The following is a 25,675-nucleotide window of genomic DNA, read 5'->3' on the forward strand; positions in this document are numbered from 1 at the left end:
TACGTACCCTTAAACATTTGAACACACACATTAGCTTCTAGCATTTTTATTGTAGTATTGAAATTCTACAGGTTCTCTCAATTCTAAATTTGAAAGGGCAGACAAATTTTACATTCTTAAACATAGAACATAGAATAGTATAACACAGTACAGGCCCTTCAGCCCATGAAGTTGTGCCAACCTATATAAACCTTACCCCCATTCAGTCTATCCCCCCTCTACTTCACCTTCCATAACCCTCTATTTTTCTTTCGTCCATGTGCCTATCTAATTGTCTCTTAAATGACTCTGCCTCTGACATCTCCCCTGAACTTCCCTCCATGGACCTTAAATGGGTGACCTCCAGCATTGGCCATTGCCCCCCTGGGGAAAAGATGCTGGCTGTCCACTCTGTCTATGCCTCTCATAATCTTATACACCTCTATCAAGTCTCCTCTCATCCTCCGTCGCTCCAAAAAGAAAAGCCCTAACTCGCTCAACCTATCCTCATAAGATATGCTCTCTAACCCAGGTAGCATCCTTGTAAATCTCCTCTGCACCATCTCCAAAGCTTCCACATCCTTCCTATAACGTGGTGACCAGAACTGAACACAATATTCCAAGTGTGGTCTAACCAAAGTCTTGTAGAGCAGCAACATTACCTCTCGGCTCCTGAACTGAATCCTCCAGCTAATGAAGGCCAGCACACCATTGCCCACTTAACCACCCTATCCACTTGTGCAGCAACTTCAAGGGATCTATGTACTTGGACCCCAAGATCTCTCTGTTCCTTCACACTGCTAAGAATCTTGCCATTAACCATGTACTCTGCCTTCAAGTTTGTTCATCCAAACTGTATCACTTCACACTTCTCTGGATTGAACTCCATCTGCCACTTCTCTGCCCAGCTCTGCATCCTATCTAAATCCCGTTACAACCTTCTTCACTATCTACTACACCACCAACCTTCATGTCATCTGAAAACTTACCAACCCATCCTTCCACTTCCTCATCCAAAGCATTTATAAATATTCACAAAGGCAGGGGGTCCCAGAACAGATCCCTGAGGAACATCACTAGTCACTAACCTCCAGGTCGAATACACCCCTTCTACAACCACCCTCTGCCTTCTGTGGGCAAGCCAATTTTGAATCCACACAGCCAATTTTCCATGGATCCCATACCTCATGACTTTCTGAATGAGTCTACCATGGCGGACCTTGTCAAACACCTTGCTAAAATCTATGTGTACCACATCCAACACACTACCTTCATCAATTTGTGTTGTCACTTCCGCAAAAACTCTATTAGGCTCGTGAGGCATTACCTGCCCTTCACAAAGCCATGTTGACTATCCCTAATAAAACTATGCTTCTCCAAATGCTCATAAATCCTGTCCTGTCCTCTCCAATAGTTTGCCCACCAGTGATGTTAGACTCACTAGTCTATAATTCCCGGGATTATCCCTTTAACCTTTCTTGAACAATGGAACAACATTTGCCATCCTCCAATCTTCTGGTACCACTCCTGTGGCCAGCGAGGACTCAAAGATCACGTTAATGCTCCAGCAATCTCTTCCCTTGCTTCCCATAGTAACCTGGAGTATATCCTGTCCAACCCCCGGGACTTGTCTATCCTAATGCTTTTTAGTAGCTCCAACAACTGCTTCTTTCTTAACCTCGACATTTCCAACACATTAGTCTGTTCTACGCTAACCTCATATTCACCTAAATCCCTCTCCCTAGTGAATACTGAAGCAAAATATTCATTCAGGACCTCCCCTACCTCCTTCGCCTCCAGACATATTTCCCCCCCCCCTTACCCCTGAGCAGTCCTACCCTCATCCTGGTCATCCTCTTGTTTCTCACATACATGTAGAATGCCTTAGGGTTTTCCTTAACCCTACTTGCTAAGGCCTTCTCATGGCCCCTTCTAGCTCTCCTAAGTCCCTTCTTAAGCTACTTACTGGCTACCTTATAACTCCCAAGAGCCCTGAGTTTTACATCCTAAACCTTAAATATGCTTCCTTCTTTCTCTTGAAGAAACTTCCACCTCTCTTGTTAACCATGGTTCCTTCACCCTACCATTCTTTCCTTATCTCAGCAGGACAAACCTATCTAGAACCCCATGTAAGTGGTCCCTAAGCAACCTCCATGTTCTGCGGAACGTTTACCAGAGAACATCAGTTCCCAGTTTACACTCCCAAGTTCTTGCCTAATACCATCATAATTTGCCCTCCCCCAATTAAATATTTTCCCATAATGTCTGCTCCTATCTTTGTCCATGACTATGTTAAAGGTCAGGGAGTTATGATCACTTTCCCCAAAATGCTAGACCACCGGGAGGTCTTTCTCCTGACCAGGTTCATTGCTGAACACCAGATCCAGCATAGCCTCTCCTCTAGTTGGCCTGTCTACATACTATTTCAGGAATCCTTCCTGTACATACTTAACAAATTCTGCCCCATCTAAACCTTTTGCACTAAGGAGGTGCCAATCAGTATTAAGGAAGTTGAAGTCACCCATGATAGCAACCCTGTTATTTTTGCACCTTTCCAAAATCTGCCTACTTACCTGCTCTCAGTGTCCCAATGGCTATTTGGGGGCCGAAAGAATATTCTCAAGAGAGTGATCACTCCCTTCCTGTTTCAGACTTCCACGCACAAAGGCTCAAGAGATGATCCTTCTATGATGTCCTCCCTTCCTACAGCTGTGATATTATCCCTGATTAGCAATGCCGCACCCCACCACCCCTTCTACCCCCTTCCCTATCTCTTTTGAAACATCTAAACCCCGGAACCTCAGACAGCCACTCCTGCCCTCAAGACAGCCAAGTCTCTGTAATGGCCACAACATCGTAATTCCATGTACTGACCATGCTTTCAGTTCATCACCCTTATTCTTAACACTTCTCACATTAAGAGAAACACGTTTCAACCCATCTAACTGATTGCATTTATGCCCCGTCCCCTGCCTATCCTTCCTCACCTTCTCTGTACACATCGCATCTACTTCTACACCAACTGATCCATCTTCTAATCTAACACTCCAGTTTCCATCCACCGCCAACCTAGTTTAAACCCTTCCCAACAGCTCTAGCAAACCTGCCCGCAAGGATATTCGTCCCTCTCCAGTTCAGGTGTAACCCGTCCCTTTCGTACAGGTCGTACCTACCCCAGAGGAGATCCCAATGATCCACAAATCTGAACCCCTGTCCCTTGCACCAACTCTCCAACCACTAATTAATTTCCATATCTTCCTGTTCTTTCCCTCCCTGGCATATAGCACAGGCAGCAATCCAGAGATTGCTACCCTTGAGATCCTGCTTTTTAGCTTCCTTCCTAAACCCCAATAATCGCTCTTCAGGACCTCATCCCTTATCTATGTTGTTGGTGCCAATGTGCACCACAACTTCTGACTGCTCACCCTCCCCCGTAAAAATGCTGTGCACTCGATCTGAGATGCCCCTGACCCTGGCACCTGGGAGGCAACATAACATCTGGGAGTCTCGTTCTTGTCCACAGAATCTCTTGTCTGTCCCCCTAACCAACAAATCGCCTATCGCTATTGCACTCCTCTTCCCCCCCCCCCCTTCCCTTCTGAGCCACAGAGCCAGACTCCACACCAGAGACCTGGCTGCTGTGGCTCTCCGCTGGTGATTCATCCCCCCCAACAGCATCCAAAATGATATACTGGTTATCCAGGGAAATGGTCACTGGGGTATCCTGTACCGACTGCCTATTGCTTTTCCCTCCCCTAACAGTCACACAACTACCTACATCCCGCATCCTAGATGTAACTGCCTCCTGGTAACTCCTATCTATCATCTCCTCTGCTTGTCGAATGATCCGGAGTTCATCCAGCTGCAGCTCCAGCTCCCTAACGCGGTCTGTAAGGAGCTGCAGATGGACGCACTTCCTGCGGGTGTAGTCATCAGGGACACTGGAGGTCTCCCTGATTTCCCACATCCTACAGGAGGAGCATACTTCTGCCCTGACTGCCATTCCCACTGTTCTATACAAAGAAAATTACAAATAACAGTTAAAGAAAGAGAACCTACGAGAAGCCTCTGCTCACCTACTCCGCCTCTTCACGCCGAAGCTTCTTTAGCCAAAGCCTCAGCTCCTCACTCTAACACTGTCCACTCACACAATGGCCGCTTCACTTGACCCTAACTTCTTTTTATTGGCAGCTGCTGCCTAATTATCCAATTAGCTAATCAACAGGCCTATCAACTCACCAGAGCAACAAGAAAAACAACGGGCCGACCTTTTCATACTGCTTCCCACTCTCGTTCTCGCTCTAGTTACACCTATATGATTTTCGAATAAATTGGCAAGGACCAGCTTTAGTTCATTACAAGTACCTGGTGTTGATGTATCAGGTCCAATTGGTCAGAAAAAGATCAATTTCGAAACTTAATATTAAACAGGAATTTGCTCGAGCTATAATGCTGTTCAGAGTTTACCTCAACCACAGTACTGTAGATTAGTTTCTTATACAAATTAAAGTTTTTTTTTAACATTACCTATTCCAAATCAACAATTTCAATTTCTAACTCATGTTCTTCATCTTTCTTTGGCCTTTTGTAGTAATGCTTTAGTAATAATGCAATCCACTAATTAACACTAGGTTTTAAAAGATTAGCATCCAAATCCTTATCAGATCTTTTATCACTGAATAGCACTTTAAAAGGCTGTCTTCAATGGAACCAAATTTCCAAAGTGGTGTGCAACCAACCTTCCTTACTGAATTGTATGTTTAGCTGTACTGACTAATGGCAATTTTTCATGATTTATTTACCCATTATTTCCTTCATTACATGTATTTAATGCAAGATAGGAATGTTAGGACATGTTTTTAAATCTGGAGAAAATTCATTGTTACCTTTGACTTTTGGTGCTTTCAGGTTTTGATCCATATCAAGTGCTGAGATATTTGGTCCATTGAAATTGGCTGAGGGAGTTTCAAACTTTGGTCCTTGTAGCTTTGCATTTGCCATATTGACATCAAAACCCCCTCTTGGAGATTTAACCTCAATCCCAGGTTCATCTACGTCAGTCTTCAAATTTGATGATGGCATTTCAAAACTTGGACCTTTGAATTCCATATTTGGCGTCTTAATGGCCCCTTTTGGCGATTTAATATCAAAATCTGAGGTTATCGATCCTGCTCCAATCTTCGAAGGTTTAACATCAGTCAGTTGTATTTTACCGTGTGGACCATTGATATCAAAGCTAGGGGTTTCCACATCAATAGTTGGTGAAGCCTTTAGGTTCACATCAAAGTTAGGAGAAAAATTCTTGGGTCCACTTATGTCAATTGAAGGTGTTTTTCCATTGATACCTGGGCCACTAACACCAGTACCTGTGTTTGCTAGCTTAAGATGGGGCTTGATCTTGCTGTTGTACAACTTTAAATATGTTTGATCACCACTTCCCTGAAAGGACAGAATAACTCTTAATGTGATTTTAATGTAAACATACAGAATTCTGATTTGCTTAAGGATATAAATAATTTATTCATAAACTGAATATATGTATAGATCAAAAGCAATTAGGAATTTTTACCATGTAAGAACTTGTTAATCCATAATCTGGACTTCTGACTTCACCTTTTGCATTCAGTTTTAGACTTGTTTTGTATGGTTCAGTATATTTCAGTATTTTGCCAACCTCTTCACTGTTTAGGTTGTCAAAATGTATTGTTACTGCACTCAGTTGATCACCTACAAAATAATAATGGTAAGTTTTGTTTAAATATATTTGAGTGACATTAACATGTACCACATCTCTCTAAAATCTTAAAATATATTTGTTAATTATATTTGTTTAAAAAATTAATACGGAAACAAAAACACCAGCATTAGCATACACTGTGACACGTTGCTCAATACTTTACACAAATGCATAATCATTACATAACATGAAGCTTATCAAGCAGTCTTTAATTTTAGGAAAGCATTGAAACTCATGCAGTGACTGGAAAATGACAATGAAGAGCAGAAGGTAACTCAAGAGAAAGGGAATGATATATTTTATTATTTTAATTTTACATATGCTTATAGTCCATTTGAATCAAGGCTTATGGAAGTTAATAACAACATTTAGAGATTATTGCAGTTAGTTGATACTTCTCAAGCATTTATTGGGTTAAGTAGGAGCAGACGCCATTACTGTCATCCCATGAACTGTCTCCCTTGGCGGTAGACATCCCAGCTTTAGGAGAGGCTGTCAAAGTAGCCTGGGCAAGTAACCACAGTGCATTTTGTAGATGATCCACACCGCAGCTACTGTGTGCTGGTGGAGGAAATGAATGTTTAGGGTGGTTGCCCAGGTGCCAATCAAGTGGATTGCTTTGTCCTGGATGTCGTTGAGCTTCTTGAGAATTGTTGGCAGTGTATTCATTCAGACGAGTGAAGAGTATTCCATCTCTCCTTACTTGTCTAGATAGGCCTCGGGGAGTCAAGAGATGAGTCACTTGCTGCAGGAAATCCAGTCCCAGACCTGCGGTATTTATGTGGTTGGTCCACTTGAGTTTCTAATCAATAATAACTAGGCTATTGATTAGAAAGAGCAGGTGATTAGATTCTCTCTTTTTGGAGATGGACTTTGCCTGGTGCTTTTGTGTGTAGAAGCCAACTGTCACTTATCACCCATTAACTTATTGTGGTCCAGGACTTGCTGTGTGCAGACATGAATTGCTTCATTTGTTGAGGTGTTGTGAATCAAATGGAATATTATGCTGTCAGCGGACATCCCCACTTCTGAGCTTATGATAAAAGTAAGGATATTGATCAAGCAGTAGAATTCATTGGGCCTTGCAGCCCTGAGGAACTCTTGCTTGCCCATGTTGGAAGAAGCACTGAAAGTAGCAAAGGCACAGAGTGTACTATGGATGGGGTCTTCGGTGTCCATCAATAAAAGTGACTTGGTAGGAGCACCAAAGGCCACTAGATCGGGTCCACAACAAATAGTGAGCAAAGGAATGTGAGGAATAAGATGCAGGGTCTTGACAAGAAACCTTGACCAATCCTTAGCCTTCACAGATGCTGCTTCACCCACTGAATTGTTCCAACAATTTATTTTTTGCTCCAGATTCCAGCATCTGCAGTCTCTTGTGTCTCATGGAATGAACCTATTTGGCCTTATCCTCAGCTGTCTTCTTATTGCAGATTATTCTGTCTATGACAGCATTGGTAGAGGTTCTTGCGGAGATAAAGTCCCATTTTCATACCAAAGGCACCCACCATCATGTCAAATGACACTATAATATTACTAAGGAGGTAGATGGAGCAAATCTGGCAGCTCAAAACTGGGCATCCATGAGACAGTGTAGCCCATAAATGTACACCAAAATCTGTAACCTCCTGTTCTGGCCTATTCCTTACCCCACCATTGCAATCAAACCAGGGAATCAACCCTAGTTCACTGATGCATGCAGGAGTTGCCAACCTGGTGAAGCTGATAAACAGAACTATGTATATGTTAAACAGAAAAACAGCAATCAATAGGCAGTGAAAAGCAATCTCACAGCCTACAAATCAAAGCAAAATTCTGTAAGTCTACCACAGCCAGTCATGAATGGTGGTGGACAATTAAACAAATAACAAAAGGAAGAAGCTCCAAGAACATTCCCATCCTCAAAGTGAGGCCTTCCATTCCAGGATATCTGAAATTCCCTCCCACCCCTTTCTGCAGGGACTACTCTCCCTGTGACTCCCTGGTCCACTACTCCCTCCCCACTCATCTCTCCCTACACGATGGCATGCTCCCCTGCAACCACAGAAAGTGCATCGCTTGTTTCTACACCTCCTCCTTCACCACCATCCAGGGACCTTAACACCCATTCCAAGTGAGGCAAAGATTCAAGTGCACCTCATCCAATCTCATTTGATGCTCCTAATATGGCCTCCTCTACATCGACAAGATAAGGCAACTGGTTCACAGAGCATCTGCCCTCTGTTTGTAATGGCCATTGTGAGCTTTTGGTTGGCATGCTATTTTAACTCCCCTTCCCATTCCCAGAAAGTGGCACTGAGGTAAATGAGTGGCCACGATATTATGATCTGATTGATGGCAGATCAGGAGTGAGGGATTTAATGTCCTTGTCCTCCTTCTACTTCTTATGTTCTATATTCTTCATGTAATATTAAGCAATAGCTGTGAGCACTGGATACAGTTAAGGCTATGGAGACAAGAAGTGAAGATATCTGCTCCAGGACTGACTCCACCTCTGGCCTAGTTGTTCCAGTGCAGTAACAACAGAGATTTACCCAACAAAGTGGAACCAGGTATGTCCTGATCATAAAATGCAGGGTAGATTCAATCCAGCAAATTACCACTGAGCTAGTCTACTGTCAATCATCAGCAAAGTTATGGAAGGCGTCATTGATAATCCTATCAAGTAGCACTTACTCATCAATAACCTCCTTACAGATCCCCGTTTGGTTTTTGCCAGGACTACTTGGCTCCAGATCTCATCACACCTTTGGTCCAAAAATGGACCAAAAAGCTGAAATTAAAAAGTACGGTGACATCCAGGCAGCAATCGGCTGAGTGTGACATTAAGATGACCTAGTAAAACTGGACATCAAGGGGACAAACTCCAATGGTTGAAGTCATATCTTGTACTAAGGATGATGGTTGTCTTTGTTGAAAGTCAATCATCCCAGCTGCAGGACATCACTGCTGGTGTTCCTCAAGGCAGTGTTCTAGGGTCAGCCATGACCTTCCTTCCATCAGAATGTTCAGTTTCATTCCACAGTACAGCTCAGGCATGGGCTGATAAGTGACAAATAATAAATAACATTTCTACCACAAAATCACCATCTTCAATAAGACAGTCTACACAGCTACCCTTGATATCCAAAGGCATTATCATCACTAAGTCCAAAATCATCAACATCCTGAGGGTCACCATTGACCAGAAACTCAACTGGACCAGCGGATTCATCTCCTGAACCCAAAGCCTTTCCACCATAGAAATACAATAGCATTATGATAAAAAGAACACAAGGCAATGAAGCTACATTCTATGGCATCCTGAGGAAGGGACTGTGTGCATCTGTCCTACTGGACATATTGAACACAAGTACCTATTTTGAACCTGAAAACAGGCACACCGCCAACCAAAAGACTAATGTGTTTTTTCTTTAAATGTTTCCTTCCCATTGCAATGACTTAGTTTTGTTTTGTAGGCTACCTCGCTACTCATATTGTCACACATTTAAAAACAATTACCTTTCTTCAGGGTACCAATTCTTGCAACTGGTGAGTCTTGCTGTATGTCCCCAATTATAACACCTCCGCCAGGTGAGTCAGTAAGGGTAAGATCATCAGAGAGAGCCCCTTCACTCCTTGGCAGAACAACTGCCGTGCCAGTGTCCATGCTGAAATTCTAGTTTAAGAAGAAAGATCAGATGTAAGTGCTTGCAGTGATCCTTTGAAAGTAAAACCGTTCATCCAATGATCATCAGTAAAATGAGTATTTTTGCTTATGGTCCACAGTTTGAAAGAGAAATAATCCCCCTCCCCCACCTCCAGCCCCACTCCAAATCTCACTTCATGGTGTCAATGGTTATAAAGGTTGGAGCGGAGGGATAGGAAGGGGAAGTTATATACAAAATGCCTACTCCCATTCCCACCCCGCCCGTAATCTGTGCCTATAGTGCGAGAAAGAATAAACCTGGCATCTCATTCTGGTTAACTGGTAATCATATTATAAGATAAGGTAACTTTATTAGTCATATGAAACACAGTGAAATGTATCTTATGCCTGGAGTGTTCTAGGGGCAGCCCACAAGTGTCGCCATGCTTCCAGCGCCAATATAGCATGCCCACAACTTCCTAACCCGTACGTCTTTGGAATGTGGGAGGAAACTGGAGCACCCAGAGGACTCACACACAGACATGAGGAGAACATACAAACTCCTTACAGACAGAGGCCAGAATTGAACCCGGGTCCCTGGCGCTGTAATAGCATTACGCTAACCGCTACACTACCATGCCTGCCCTAAAAATCCTAATAGCAGGAGTGGGGTTTGAATCCACGCAGACATACGTCCATTGGATCTTAAGTCCAACACCTTAACCACATATTTGTGCATCTTATATTAATGCTTTCATTGTCCCTGGGTGATTTTGACCCTATCAGCCATGAAGAAGCAGCAATAAACATACAATCCAAAATGGTGTGTAGTTTGCATGGGAAATCAGAGGCAGTGTAGCCTCCTTGCATCAACTTCCTTTGTCCTACTCAGAGAAAAAAGGTTTGGGAGTTGTGTTCAAAACAGCGTTGAAGAATTACTGCAATGAGTTGAATGTATAGAACAAACAATTTAACCATGATATGCCAGTGAAGGAGGGCTCTCATTATTGTGACTTTTATTTGGTGAGGGATATCTTTCTACCATTAGTATATGGGTGAAAATATAAATCAGAAGGACTTTTGCTGAAAAATACAGGGTGTGAATCAATGGACTACAGAAAGTATCAGAATTATCAGACAAATAACAAACCTATATCTTCAATAATACTTTGGTGGTTGCCTTGTAAATGATACATACCATTTTATCATCTCAGTCGCTTCTCTTCCAACATAAATCCTTGAAGACAGAAAAACAGAATGAAATCTTGTCCATTATTTAAAAACATCACATCTAATTATTTTGCTTCCAAACTCCTCCCTATTTTCCTGAAGCTATTGATTCATTCCACAACTATCAGTTGCCTTCTGGTACTTTGTGGCATTTCTTCAAAGGTGAGTTTAAATGCTGATTATCATTGAGCTATTTGCCTGTTGGGGATATCACATGTGAACCTCACATGGTCTAGCAGTTTGATTGCATTGTATTTGCTGTAAATTCACCCACCTTTAGATTAAAAGAAGTCCAACCTCCGGATTTCCTGCAAACTGATTAATTTTAAACCATCATACTTCAGTTCTGCATCTACTATCCAAATCAAGACATTTTTTATTATTCATTTCTCATGGATCATGTCTGTTCTCCAATGCATATTAAGACCTCTGATTTTCTCGTCATTATTGAGGGTTTAAATTCTACCAACTACAGTTTGTAAAGGAAAGCTCAGGTTTACATTAACTTTCCTCCCACTAACCCATGATTGTACAAGGTCTCGCTGTTTTTAATAACCAGGACGTACTAATTTGATAACAGAGCATTCCAATATCCTCTGTCCGTAGAGAGAAACAATTTAAATTTGATGGAAGGAGAGTGAACACTGGATTATGGCTATCAGAATGGGAATGTTAATTTACTCAGGAGTGGAGGGAAGAATGGATAGCACCTTGGATTTATCTGTTCTCAGAGAAGCAGTGTTATACTTCATGGTCCACTGGGTGGCAGTACTACATTGACAATGGCTTGCTCACAATTAAATGCTGATGCACAGGTACACAGTATTTTTAGAGGTGAGAAATACTGATTGTGGTAACATTTTGAACTAGACAGTGCAAATATATCTCTATCAGTTTTAAATGATTTCTTAATGTAAACAATAACAGCTTTCATCTGTTCAATATATATCACCTGGGACATTAGTAAAAAGGTAAATGAAATACATGAACTTTAATATAAAACATAATCCCTTTCACGATGTCTTCAGCACATTACAGGCTGTCCCCACGTTACAAACGCCTGACTTATGGAGGCCTATGTATGAATGAGCTCCCATAATATTATTATATTCAGAAGTCCAACATATGTAAATATCTTGGTTCCTATAAACAGCAGAACTAGTTTCCTCTCTCTCTCTCCACTTGTAGTAATTCTACTTTCTTATTAATCTTAGGTGCTTTTGATGTCATTCACTACAATACTGTGGAAATATGGTTACCATATCAGGTGACTTTCGTGTATTTTCCTACTTATGGACTATTGACTTATGGATATCTGTAAAAATGGAACCCATTCATTACCCAGGGACAGTCTGTACAGGCCAATTATGTTTGTCTAAAATGTAGTTATTGTTGCAAACTTGGAATACAGCAGTGCATAACAAGCTCCCACAAATCTAACCCTAACCCTAAACCTACCAGATAATCTATTTTAGGAAGTAAATATTAGTCAGGTCATCTGATGATAATGCCCTTTCGTTAAAATGGTTGCCTTGGGTTCTTTTACATAGAACATAGGACAGGACGGCACAGAGAACAGGCCCTTCGGCCTAAACTAATTAACTAATGACACCTAAACCTGAGAGAGCAAATAGGACCATGGTTTAACTCCCATTCAAAAGATTTTAAAAGGGAAAGAGGAGGCTGTTGAAAAGCAGATGGGATCACCAGATGATGAGGCAGATTAATTCTGTGAATAACTGACCTATGCAGATCATGAAAGCCTCTGAGATTGATCCCAACACTGAGATATGCTATGAAGATGAACGAGCTATGATTGACAAACCCAAAACATTAACTGTTCATCTCTCGACAGAATCTGCCTCACCTGCTGAGTGTTTTCAGCATTTTTTGAGTCTATCTGAGGTACATTAACTTATCCAGGTAAGTTGATGGTAGGGATACAAAAAATTGATCTGTGATTTAAACAGGTGAAATGAGTAGCGCTAGAACAGTGCGGAAGAGATTTACCAGGATGCTACCTGGAATGGAGGATTTGTAGTTACAAGGAGAGATTGGATTAGGCTAGGATTGTTCTCACTGAAGCACAGGAGGCTGAGGGGTGACCTTAAAAAGGTTTATAAAATAATGAGGGGCATAGAAGATAGTCGGGGTAGAGGAGCCTGAAACTAAAGGACATAGGCTTAGGATGAGAGGGAAAATATTTAAAGAAGACCTGAGGGGAAAGTTTGTCCCACACAGAGGGTGGTGGGTATATGGAACATGCCACCAGAGGAGGTGGTGGAGGTAGGTACAATTACAGCATTTAAAAAACATTTGGAAAGATCCCTGGATAGGAAAGGAATGGAGGGATATGGGCCAAATGCAGGTAAATAGGATTTGCGTAGATAGGCGTACATATAGTGTAGTACGAACACTGAACTTTTAACTTTCAGGTAACCCACGCTCCCTGTGTTCCTTTCCCACTCCCACCTGTCCTTGCAGGTTCCATCTCCTTTTCCATCCCTCCCCTTTTTCCCCCCCCCCCCCCCCAATATACCTAGACTCTTCACCCTCTCCCACTGATTTATTCTGCCCATCACCCTCATACTTATCACCTGGGTTCCTTCCTTCCTCTCTCTTGGCTCACCTTTCCAATCCCATCCCATCCACCACCCGGATCCACCTGCCCTTCATCCCCCCCCTTATCTGGTTCCACTATCACCCACCAGCCTGTCTCTGTCTCCAAGCCACACTGAGGCCTTACATTAGCGAGCAAGAGCCAAGTCAGGAAACTATCATCAACTTTAAGTTGATTGCAGCATTTCGACCCCGAATTCTCAACAATTCCTCCCCCAGCCCCTGCAGCTGCCTGCTCAACCCTTTGAGCTCCTTCAGCAGCTGCAGTCTCTTATGTCTCCCCTGTCCCAATCATCAACTTTACATTGATGTAGCGTGGACTTCAGCAGTAGAAACTGGTAGACAAAGAACAACAAAAGAAAAGTTACTCCTTTGTACATTAGTTGCCTGTTTGGTTGACAGGAAGAAGAAACAGGAAATCTGGCAAGGTTTAGGAACAAACACAGAACGCTGAAAGAGCTCAGCTGGTCAAGTAGCATCTGCGGAGGCTGGCAAAGTGTACAGTCAGCGGCCAATTCTATATTATCCATTTATATTTATCACCATTTTTGTATTGGGTTGTGTGCACTGATGAAGTGCAAATAAAACATAGCATTAATGTAGAACCTTGGGTACCGTTGGCCAATAAAAGACCTTGGTGTCAATGTTGTGAGATACTATTGAAGCTGCACAATCAAAAGCAATGAAGAAAGGAATTATGATCACACTGGGCAGCACAGCGATGCAGCCAGTAGAGCTGCTGTCTCACAGCTCCAGTGAACCAAGTTCAATCCTAAACTCCAGTTCTGTATGTGTAGATTTGCACCTTCTCCCTGTGACAATGTGGAGTTTTCCTGGTTGCTCCAGTTTCCTCCAACATCTCAAAAATGTGTGGGTTGGTAGGTTAATTGGCCATTGTAAGTTATAGATTATAGATAAGTAGTAGAATCTGATGGGGATGGGGGACCTGGGAATGTGGGGAGAATAAAATGTTAGGGTAGGATTAGTACAAAAATGGATGCCTGGTGGTCAGCATGGACTCAGTGGGCTGGAGGGCCTGTTTCCGTGCTGTCTCCCTCTGTGATTATGACTCAACCAACTACTATTGCTGGTGTTATTTTACTGCTGCTATTAACCTATTTTGCTTACCAGAGATGTTAAAATAATGAAGTTGTATAATTGCCTATGAGAACAAGTGTGCACATAAATTTTGCAATGACAATTCCTTCTAATTTGGCCCAAATTCTAATATTCAGGAAATATTTTGCTCAGAATTTTACACAGCTTGTACTGGATCTCTCCTGTTACATAAATCAGCGGACATGATTGTACACTGCACTGACTTCTTCTCCATTGCCACTGGTGACCCCTTCAATTGTCCAGGTTCTTCATCCCCATAGCAATAGCTTGTTGTCAGAGAACATCACATTGTAAGGTGTTAACACCTAATCAGCCTGCATCCTTTCACATTCCCAAAAGTGAGGCCTGAAAACATTAACAATCATCAGGGTGAGGCCAAACGTGAGATGAACAGCACCTCATATTGCACCTGAGTAGAATAATTTGAACATCGAATTTTCTAACTTCAGGTAACCCACATTCCCTGTGCTCCTTTCTCTCTCCTCTCTCCTGCTTCTGCCCATCACCCAGTTTCATTCCTCTCCCCTGCCTGCTTCTATCTGCCTATCACACACACACTAAACCTTCTGGTTCTCTAATCCCCTCCCCCTCTGGCTTCCATCTGCCCATCATCTCTGTATAAAGGGGTTTACACACACAAGATGAAGGTATGGAGCTAGACAAGTTTAAGGAAACACAAGGAAAAATTGTGTCTGTTTGCATTAAATCCATAGGAGCATAAAAGTGTCCAAAGTGTGAACTGTTTATCATCCCAGCCCATGGAATTTCTTCCTCTTAATGCCAACATCAATTGATACCTTCTTTTTTGGGGCATTAACTTCCTTCTGTTGCCTGTCCTGAAACAAAGCAAAGAAGTGATGTTGTCAATCCAACTCACTTCTAGATGGCAATCAAATCAATGACTTTCCCTAGGAATCTGTTTCATGGATCATCTTTCCACCAACGAGGATGATTTTATATGATAGAAGTTCACATATTCTAAACAAGGAAATTTATTTTTGAACAATACTGGAAGCTAATGATAGAATAAACAGCCAGATCCTTCATTTTACATTAAAGAAGCTATTAGCCATTTCAATGTTCTAATCTAATCTACAACCAAATACTCTGCTCTTTAATTAATTCTGGGGTGTTTAATTTCAAATGTAATTGTTAATCCTAAATCTTCAAATTAAATCATGTTTCTTTTTGTACAGTGACTCAATAAGTTAAAGAATGATCATTCTGGTGATGCATCATAGCGTAAATACACACAATGAAAAAGAAAATTGGGAAAAATGCTAAAACCTCATGAACATAGAAAATGAACTGCCCCCTGTTCACAGTTCTTCCCCAATTTTCATTTTTCACTGTGTTCCAATCAAAGAAAAATATTATTAATCTATTAATCTGTACAATCAACGCATATCCTCAATTTCAAGGGACTGCCTGCAGAGAAGAAGGAAAATGATTGGTATATAATCCAGTGTTGCTGAAAGGGATCTGAGATTGTTTGTTAAAAGGAGAAGAATGTCGCCTGTGTAACGAGATTTACAGCATTCTTTCCTGCCCTACATCAACATGTGGAGTAAGTCTTGTTTGTTTTGTTGGGAAGCCTTATCGAATAGCAGAGTCTGAAAGACCTGATTGTACTGCACAGTGGCACTTTGCTACTTGACTGGATTCTCCTTGGGAATTCAAATAAAGGAAGCAGCGAATCAGGGATGAGAGAAGATCACTCAACCATGGAAATTCACCCACTTAATAAACTAAATTTCCATCGTATCATTTAGCCAAATGTTTTATTTTACTACTTCACTGGCAGATTATTGTCCTTACTGAGTAAAGAACTTTTCTTGGTTATCAGTTCTAAACTTATCAGTTGCTGGTTTCAGCTTGCATCCGCTGGTCCCACTTTCTAAGTCCAGTTGGAACGAACAATCAGGGTTCATCTTATCCACGTATAGGATTTAATAATTCTTTGTATACTTCAGTAAATTTACCTAAAACTACCTCACTCTAGCCTCAGACCTTGTACTTCTCTAATCAGTTGATGGCATTCCACCCAAGCCAGAAGATTCTTAGACAAAATCTGTACTGATACTTCAGTGCAGTACTGAAGGAATGCTGCATGTTCAGAGGGGCCATCTCTTGGATCCGGAATTAGGTTGAGGCCCTGCCTGCTCTTTCAAGTAAATGGAAGATATCCCATGGCACTATTTTGAAGATTATGAGTGGAGATATCCTTAGTGTTCCAGCCAATATTTATCTCTCAATCAAATTTATTAAAATAGAAATCCAGATCAATTGATGCTTGTGGGAGCGTGACGTGCATGCATTGGCTGCCAGGTCTCCTACGTCACAAATTTAAAATTCAGTTGATTAGCTGTCACAAATATTGGGACATTCTGAGAGGAATGTGAAGGGGCAGATACAATGGCGAGTGTTTATTTTTTTTCCCATCTTTTTTATGAATCCATTCTAATTCAAGGAACTGTGATGTTTCAGAGGACAATCCTCATGGTAACTGCCAACATTGACCCGCTGCCTGACCTCCTGTGTTCCTCCAGCCTTTTGTATGGAAAAAACAGTTAAATGTAACTGCACTGCACTCAATGTAACTGCACTGTGTAATGAATTGACCTGTACAATCAGTATGCAAGACAAGTTTTTCACTGTACCTCGGTACAAGTGACAATAATAAACCAATACCAATACCAATACTTCAAGAGCCTAAGCAATTTTCTAGATATTCATGCTCCTTATCCAGCTTTGGAGAGGCTAGTGTGCCTCACCTTCTTGGATGTACTGGCCATAAGTTCTCAGGATACTGCCCTGAAGATTTCTGGCAATGATATCCAGAGGCTGAGATAATTGGCTCCCAACAACCAAAACCATCATTTGTACTAGGTCAGTGGATAGTCTTCCACCCTCCCACATTCTTCACACCCCCACCCAGTCCCCACCAAAATTCTCATTGGTTTTACCACTTTGTGCCCACTGGCAACATTGACCCATTTGAAGGAACTAAATTCACTGGGGAAAGTGGTGTCGGGGGAAGGGGGTTGGAAACAGATTTCTTTTTTTGCCTGAAGCAGGTAGATGTAATTACCATTTTAGATATTATTTTATGCACAGAACCCGACCATCCAGCATGTTTCCAGTTGGTCCTTGAGCAAGAGACTGGAAAAACACTGAGACACAAGAGTTTCTGCAGATGCTGGAATCTGGAACAACATACATAAAATGCTGGAGGAACTCAGCAGGTCAGGCAGCATCTATGGAGGGAAATGAACAGTCGACATCTTCACAAGCCCACACTCAGTGAAAAAGGCTGCCTCTTGGAATTCTGAAATTCAACATGTTTATCCGTGTTTTCCACAGCGGCAGAACACTAAGTTTAAAGCTGCAGTCAGTGGTTAGGTGTCGATATTGTAATCTTTTCTGGTCTCTTACTTGATGCAGACAGGCTAGAATACATTCTGTAGCAGAAACACAGCATAGCGTAACTTTTTTGTATTTCTAAAAATTAATCATTCAGTATCATAGGATGTTTTAGATATCAAGTGTAGTACATAAGGCAGATCATTGTGGACTAGGGTACAGTACCCTAGCAGTTTGTTACAAGACTAATAATCAGAGACGCAAGTTTATGCCCCACTGTGGCAACTGGTAAATTTAATTACAAAAGGTTAACATTCTGTTTTAAATCTGAATTCCAGCATTAATGTTCTGCCAGATGTTATAATAAGCCTAAGCGTTGGGAGGAAGTTTGAATTCCCCAAACAATGACCTAGAAATTGATAAAGAGGGAAAATATGAAATTGACAGGTAAATCAGCAAAAGATATATATAAAAATTACAGAAGCTTCAATAGGTGTGTAAACAGGAAATTGAAGCAAAATTAAACTTAGGTTTCATACATGCAGAGGCAAGAGAAATTGTAATGGGGAATAAAGAGATTAAATTAATGATTGGTAATTGTCTGCATGGGAGAAGACAAAAAAACACTCCAGATGTTGTGGAGAACCAAGAGTATGCTTAGAATGAGGAAGTTGTAGAAATTAGTGTTAGGAAAGGAAATGGTTCTGGAGAGGTCAATGAGACTAAAATCCATACAGCTCCCCCGAACCAGCTCCTTCAGACAAGTATTTTTGAAAGAAGTAGCCAAAACAATGTGGATGAACTCCTAATGATCCTACTGAATTTCCCAGATACTAGAACGATCACCATAGATTGGAAGATGGCAACATTACCCAGCCACTGAAGAGATAAAATAGGCCAGTTGGCCAGGCTCCAAAGGAAAGAGAGAATGACTTGAGTTTATAAAATGGCCTGCTAATCCCATCTAGGATGTCCCAAAGGACTTGGCAAGTTATGAAATACTTTTGAATTGCGATCACTGAGACAATACAGGAAATGCTGTAACCAATTTGAGCACTGAGTTCCTGCAAACAGCTTTGTGATTGTGACGTAATGATCATTTGGTAATGTTGCCAGAAGGATTAATATTGGCCTAAATGTCAGGGAGAACTCCCCTGTTCTTCAAAGTTATGCCATGGGATCTTTTATGTTCACCTGAGAGATTAACAGTGCCTCAATTTAATGTCTCACTCAAAAGGCAGAACTGCCTACAATGCAGCAATCACTTAATAATTCACCAGAGTGGCATCTAGATCTTTGTGCTCATGTCTGTGAAATGGGATTTGAATCTAAGGAGTGTTATCGAAGTTGACACATCAGTTTTTGATCAAAGGCTGGAATCTTTTATTGGAGGAATAACAATAAAGCACCCAGTGAGTCATAATAATACTGCGCAAAGTCAACATTGATTAGTGAAAGGAAATTGTGTTTGACACATGTGTCAGTTTTTTGAGGTTGAGACCTTCAGGGTAGACAATGGAGTGTATTTATATTTTAAACACTTATTTAATGAGGATATTACACAAAACTGGGGTTCCTTGGATGGCGGGGGATTAGTGAATGGTTGTTTTTCAGACTGGATGAAGATGAATAAAAGAATTTCCCAGGGACTGGTGCTTGGGTCATTGCTTTTTGGGCTATATTAATTACCTGGACTTGGGATTGCAAGCCACAATTTCTAAATTTAAGGATGCTTCAAAACTTGGCAGTTTTGTGAAAATGGTAGTAATAAATTACAGTAGGATTTAAATGGACAGACAGTGGCGGATGAAGTTTAATGTGGAGAAATGCGAGGTGATGCATTTTGGTAGGGAGAATGAGGGGAGGATATAGAATAAAGCATACAGTTCTAGAAGGGGTGCAGGATACCTGGGGTATGTGTGCAGAAAATTAAGTGGCAGATCAGGTTGAGAAAGAAGTTAATAAGGCGCACACAATTATGGGTTTTAATAATAGAGGCATGGTGTATAAAAGCAGGGAAGTCATGCTGAACCTTAATAAAAGACCGGTCCAGCGTCAGCTGGAGTATTGTGTTCATTTCGGTCAGCACATTAGATGAATGATGTGAAGGAATTGGAGTGAGCCCGGAAAAGATTTACGAGAATGGTTCGTGAGATGAAGGATTGTAATTAAAAGGATTGATTAGAGAGTCAGAGTCTATTTCCTTTTGAGAAGAGAAGGCTAAAGGAGATTCAATACAAGTATATAAAATGGTGATGGGTCTAGACAGAGGGAAACTGTTCCCTTTGGTAGAGGGGTTGAGGACCGGAGGTCACAGATATAAAATAAAGGGGAAGAGAATTAAGGGTGACATGAGGAAAAGCTTTTCTTTAGCAGTGTGTATTGGAATCTGGAATGCACCACCTACAGATGATGTTCCATTGTGGCCTCTAAGAGGTGGAGAAAAATTTGAAAGGCTGCAGAGAAAGGAACTAGAGAGTTGATCTGGTAGAGAGCAAACCCATTCATGATAAGACAAATGGCTTTCTACTGCACCATAATTATTCTGAGATCCTATGTCTCTCTGAATCCTTGGAATTTTTTTACCCCAATGTCTATTGTCAGACATCGAGCATATTTAAGAGAGAGAGAACAACAGATTATTTAATACTGTGGGAACCAAGGAATATGGGGAAACTTTAGGAAGTAATGTTGAAGTAAAATATAACTGTTCTTATTGACTAGAGAAGCAGTCTCAAAGGACTAAATGGCCCACTTGCTCCTATTTCTTTTCTTCTTGTGGCAAGGTTCAGTTTGCTACCTTTACTTAAGCCAAAAAGAGAGAGAATTAAGGCAATAAACTCCAAGATCCTAAGTAAACACAGTCACAGCTTGGCTCCCAGCCTGAAGGTCACAGTTTGCCTACTTGTTACAAGACCATCTCTTGCTCAGTCTCAGCTATGTGAGCTGCATTACTGTTGCACCACCCGCAAATGCTGAGTGCATCCATTGTGAAGACATTCCAGGGTGAGATGTGCACAGAGAGTGGAGAGAAAGAAACATCATTTAACTGACTCACAACTCCCAAATGACTGCATTAACCATAGCAATTATCTTTCTAACATACATAGAAAAGTTTACAGTATCAATTATTGCCTGGAAAAACAAACAAATTAAAAAATTAAGTATTTTACTAATACGTGAGCTCTCTAAATGCTTTAACCTTGTATTTTGGCATAATAGTTCTCTTTGTAGCCATTAATACATGGAGCATTCAGATCACACTTTATCAATAAACTGAACTATTTGTAATATTACATTAGAAGAAAAGCTGAATAATGACTGGAAGCCCCTTTCTAATTCAATCAGCCTTTTCCCTCCAGTGGAACAATTCACCCAGTATCTAGTGCTCCAAAATCTGCACTACAATAATGTCAGGGGTGCTGTATTTTGGATTAGATTTTAAACCAAAGCCCCCAGGTGGATGTAAAAAAAATCCCAATGCACTTTTTCACAGAGTGCTGTCCCTGATACCCTGTCCAATAGTATTCCTCAACAAACTATAACAATGCATTCCTTAGCAGCTTGCTATTTGGAAATTGGCTGCCATAGTTGTAACTTATACTGCAAAAATCATCATAAAGTACTTTATGATAGCTCATGGTCTTGATAGGTACCATCATTGTTCTTATGTTCTCATCCTCATCATTCTGTTCCCTTTAGTTATTGGAAGTAACCTCAAAGAATCACATTCCTGTGTGATTTTAAACACCTTCATCAAATCACACTTTATTTTCACTTTTCTTGATTTATCGAATGTACCTCACTATTTTATGTTTCTTTATCCCAGGTACCATCCTAGTGAATCTATCGCCTGAGCACTCTTCCAGTTCCGTGAAGCACAGAAGTTCCTATTCCTACTGTTGGGTGCTTAAAGTTTTATATTGATTTACCAATACAATTTTTAGTCACCTTTTGCCTCAGTAGTTTTCCTTTTTTTATGGCTGTCTAATTGACACCTGCCACTTTTTGACAATTTCACCATTCTCTTATTCGCATGCTCTTCCAGTTTCCTATTGTTCTTAAGTCATTTGTCCAATGGCTCTAATTTTGACATTGCCTGTAAGTTTGGATCCCATTAGACTCCATTACCAACTACACTGGAAAACTGCACTTTGTTCCAACTTTGTTTCTTCCCATCCAACCAGTTTTACTTGCCTGCAGTGGCCACCCGTGTGATACAATATCAAAGGTTTTCCATCCACTATACTCCTCCCATTAACCAGACAATTTCTGTAGATTGACCCACCATTGCTCTGTGGATACAACTAATGATAGCACAGTTCCCACAGAAGACCTCTACCCTATCATTGGAAGTTTTAACATAAAACCATCTGAATATCATCAGCAGTTACTGCAAAGTTAAGATACAGTTATGACATTATTATTAAAGTTAATATTGCTACAGGACTGCAAATTTTTTGAAAAAGAAAGATGTGGAGAAGAAATTTCCCTGTTGTCAATAGCAGGAGGCAATATGCATCATAATAGCAGCTGAGTATTCTACTGTGCTTACAAAAGTCAAGGGAACTGAAATGTAGAAGGGCATTTAGCACTTCGGATAAAGGTTGTGTTCTAACCAATGCTGCTAATCTCCAAATAAGTGAGAAATCCATTTAATTATCAAGGTTATTCTCTATCTGTCCTATAAAGAGCTCTATCACGTGTAGTTATAATTACATAAATACATTGGGGAGCCAATTTGCAGGTTGCAGGGCAATTGTCCTTCTTGTGTTTGTTATTCTCATCATCCGAGATTATTAGCCTCACTTTGATCTGACCCAAGTCTTTATTCCCTTAGTCCAATTCCACTTGCCTTTATCCACTCCAGACTCAGGTTAGAGAGCTCAGGCTAAATATCCTGTTTCATACAAGGAGGGTAGGTGTTGTTGAAAAAGCTGTCATGCTTAGTAATTAGGGGCCTTGCTTCCGAGGCTGGGTAAATTATACCCAGACTGATGGTTCAGGAATATTTAATTTAACAATCCTGTGTATGGGGTTTGCTTTAGGTATGTGTGCTATTTTTAAACTTGAAAGGCAATAGCATATATTGGTTTATCCCTGGGGCTAGTTTCATTGTTTCACTGTAGATTGACCCACCATTGCTCTGTGGATACAACTAATGATAGCACAGTTCCCACAGAAGACCTCTACCCTATCATTGGAAGTTTTAACATAAAACCATCTGAATATCATCAGCAGTTACTGCAAAGTTAAGATACAGTTATGACATTATTATTAAAGTTAATATTGCTACAGGACTGCAAATTTTTTGAAAAAGAAAGATGTGGAGAAGAAATTTCCCTGTTGTCAATAGCAGGAGGCAATATGCATCATAATAGCAGCTGAGTATTCTACTGTGCTTACAAAAGTCAAGGGAACTGAAATGTAGAAGGGCATTTAGCACTTCGGATAAAGGTTGTGTTTCTAACCAATGCTGCTAATCTCCAAATAAGTGAGAAATCCATTTAATTATCAAGGTTATTCTCTATCTGTCCTATAAAGAGCTCTATCACGTGTAGTTATAATTACATAAATACATTGGGGAGCCAATTTGCAGGTTGCAGGGCAATTGTCCTTCTTGTGTTTGTTATTCTCATCATCCGAGATTATTAGCCTCACTTTGATCTGACCCAAGTCTTTATTCCCTTAGTCCAATTCCACTTGCCTTTATCCACTCCAGACTCAGGTTAGAGAGCTCAGGCTAAATATCCTGTTTCATACAAGGAGGGTAGGTGTTGTTGAAAAAGCTGTCATGCTTAGTAATTAGGGGCCTTGCTTCCGAGGCTGGGTAAATTATACCCAGACTGATGGTTCAGGAATATTTAATTTAACAATCCTGTGTATGGGGTTTGCTTTAGGTATGTGTGCTATTTTTAAACTTGAAAGGCAATAGCATATATTGGTTTATCCCTGGGGCTAGTTTCATTGTTGCCTAGCCTATTTCAGAGGTTTGAATTTTAAGTTGCCTGTATATATCAAAGTTATATTTGGTTTGTCTTTTTTAATGGTGCTATAATTTTTCCAATCACTCTCTCTGTTTCGGAACAGGCCAATTTGTATGGAAATCTGTCTCCATTTGTATAAATTATAGATAATACTACAAACTGCATTAAAGACCGTCTTACAATACGACACATTCACCTCCAATTTTAAGCTAGTCTCATTGCTTTCCAGGCTTGCTGCGGATTCTGGGGTTCATGCAATGCAGAAACAATTATACTTCATGGAACATGGAGCTCTCAGTCTCAGTCTTTCTCCCTTCAAACTAACTAATTCTTCACTTAGGTTTATTTCAAAAGAGTTAGTTGACAAAACTGTTGATGGATTTTCTTGTCAATTTGAAAACAACTCAGGATAACATCTGGGCACACTCATGTATGCTCTTAGTGTAGACTTACATGGTAGTGGGCAGGCAAACTCAATAAATAACAGATAGGTAAAAAAAATTCCAGCTTCAATCCTGGGTCTGCATTGACAGGGTAGCTTATATGTGTAGCACTTGCCCCAAAATAGAAAGTGGAATTCTTAATGTTCATTTTATCACCAACAAATAGATGTCTAGAGAACACATAATCATCCATCTGAGGAAGAACAGGGACCAAATCAGCAGGCATAAGGGAAAATAAAATAAAAACAAAGTCATGTTGTATTAATAGAGATGTAAGAGACTGCCAGTGCTGGAATCCAGAGCAAAAAACAAGCTGCTGGAAGAACTCAACGAGTCAGGCAGGAGTTCTGATACAGGGTCTCGACCTGAAATGCTGACTATCCCTTTGTCTCCACAGATGCTGCCTGACCCACTGAGTTCCTCCAATAGCTTGTTTTTTGTTCATGTTGTATTAAGTAATGCCACCACTTGTTAGGTTAACAATATATTTCTCGGCCACTTGTGAGACATTTACATCCACCTCATCTCTCCCAAACTAATATAAGATGATGAAACTTGCCCTACCTTAAAACTATTTCCACAGACTTTGGTATTGCAGGTTATATCAATTTTATGGTTATGAAACTATAAGGCATAGTAAATTATTTCCTTTCTGTCTTTCTGCTTAAATAGATTAACAAGTAACTAATTTCTGTTCCAACAGATCACCACTACAACTTGGAAATATTAAATCCCCACCCTTACTTTGGCAAAGGAATCAAATAGGTCAACCTAGTCAGTGAATGGACAGAACACCAGATAATGAGGTATTCAACCAGTTTGCTACTGAACCCAAGCCAGAATTAAAACAGTCCAAAGTTAAGATAAAAACTATTTGCCTTTACAGTCATAAGAAAAAATCTTTTACATGCCAGCTATGACACATTTCTTTAGTAGTTACTGAATGATATGGGGTCAATATTCACCTAAAGTACAAGATTTCATTGGGTACAAAAAAGTCTCTTACCTGCTGCAGTCACAGCACTAAGTTCTCCTCCGCTGTAGGGTGTTGTTCCTTCCAATGCTGCAGGTGCTCTGGACCAGTAACGCTCTTTACCTGCCGTCTCTATCAACTTCGAAAGTCATCCAACAGGTTTATCAGAAAGTACACTGGGTAGGTGTGTTTTTAAATCCCCTCAAGGAGGGGCCTGGACACACACAGATACACGTACTCTGGTTTAGTCATTGAGGAATTCAACATAACATAGGCAACTTCTGAAAACACAACAGTTAATTTGTCTATTCCCACTGGACAGCAAGATTCTTCTTTCACATAGTTCACTTAAGGAAAACTTTACAAGCTCTGGAATAAAATTACCAGAGAATATACTTGACAAAGCACCTGATATGGAAATTTCTGGCCCGAAGCAATTGTTACACTAGTTACGAAGCAATTGCTTGTTACGAAGCAATTGTTTCTACACTCCCTCACTGCAAGGGTAAATGAACCCAACAGGTCGAAAATGTTCCAGGCTCAGCAGGGGGAAAAGAATCAGGTGGGATGTCTTCCCTGATCATTATTTGGAAT

The 25,675-nt window shown here is 40.7% G+C and overlaps 1 protein-coding gene across 2 annotated transcripts in view; it reads right to left on the minus strand.

Annotated features, from left to right (window-relative positions):
• The window catches only part of si:ch211-125o16.4 (neuroblast differentiation-associated protein AHNAK), a 33,320-nt gene extending 8,088 nt beyond the window's left edge, over window positions 1-25,232 (minus strand). For both annotated transcript variants that reach the window (XM_052011299.1, XM_052011298.1), the window contains exons 1-5: window positions 25,115-25,232; window positions 10,546-10,584; window positions 9,221-9,377; window positions 5,549-5,706; window positions 4,866-5,418 (exon numbers count right to left, since the gene is read on the minus strand). In XM_052011299.1, the coding sequence (XP_051867259.1) occupies window positions 4,866-5,418; window positions 5,549-5,706; window positions 9,221-9,377; window positions 10,546-10,548 (871 nt within the window). In that variant the 5' untranslated portion in view covers window positions 10,549-10,584; window positions 25,115-25,232. The remainder of the gene's footprint in view (window positions 1-4,865; window positions 5,419-5,548; window positions 5,707-9,220; window positions 9,378-10,545; window positions 10,585-25,114) is intronic.
• Between the last annotated feature and the right edge of the window lie 443 nt (window positions 25,233-25,675).

Source organism: Pristis pectinata, chromosome 3 (genome assembly GCF_009764475.1).
Source record: "Pristis pectinata isolate sPriPec2 chromosome 3, sPriPec2.1.pri, whole genome shotgun sequence".
NCBI classification, from domain to species: domain Eukaryota; kingdom Metazoa; phylum Chordata; class Chondrichthyes; order Rhinopristiformes; family Pristidae; genus Pristis; species Pristis pectinata.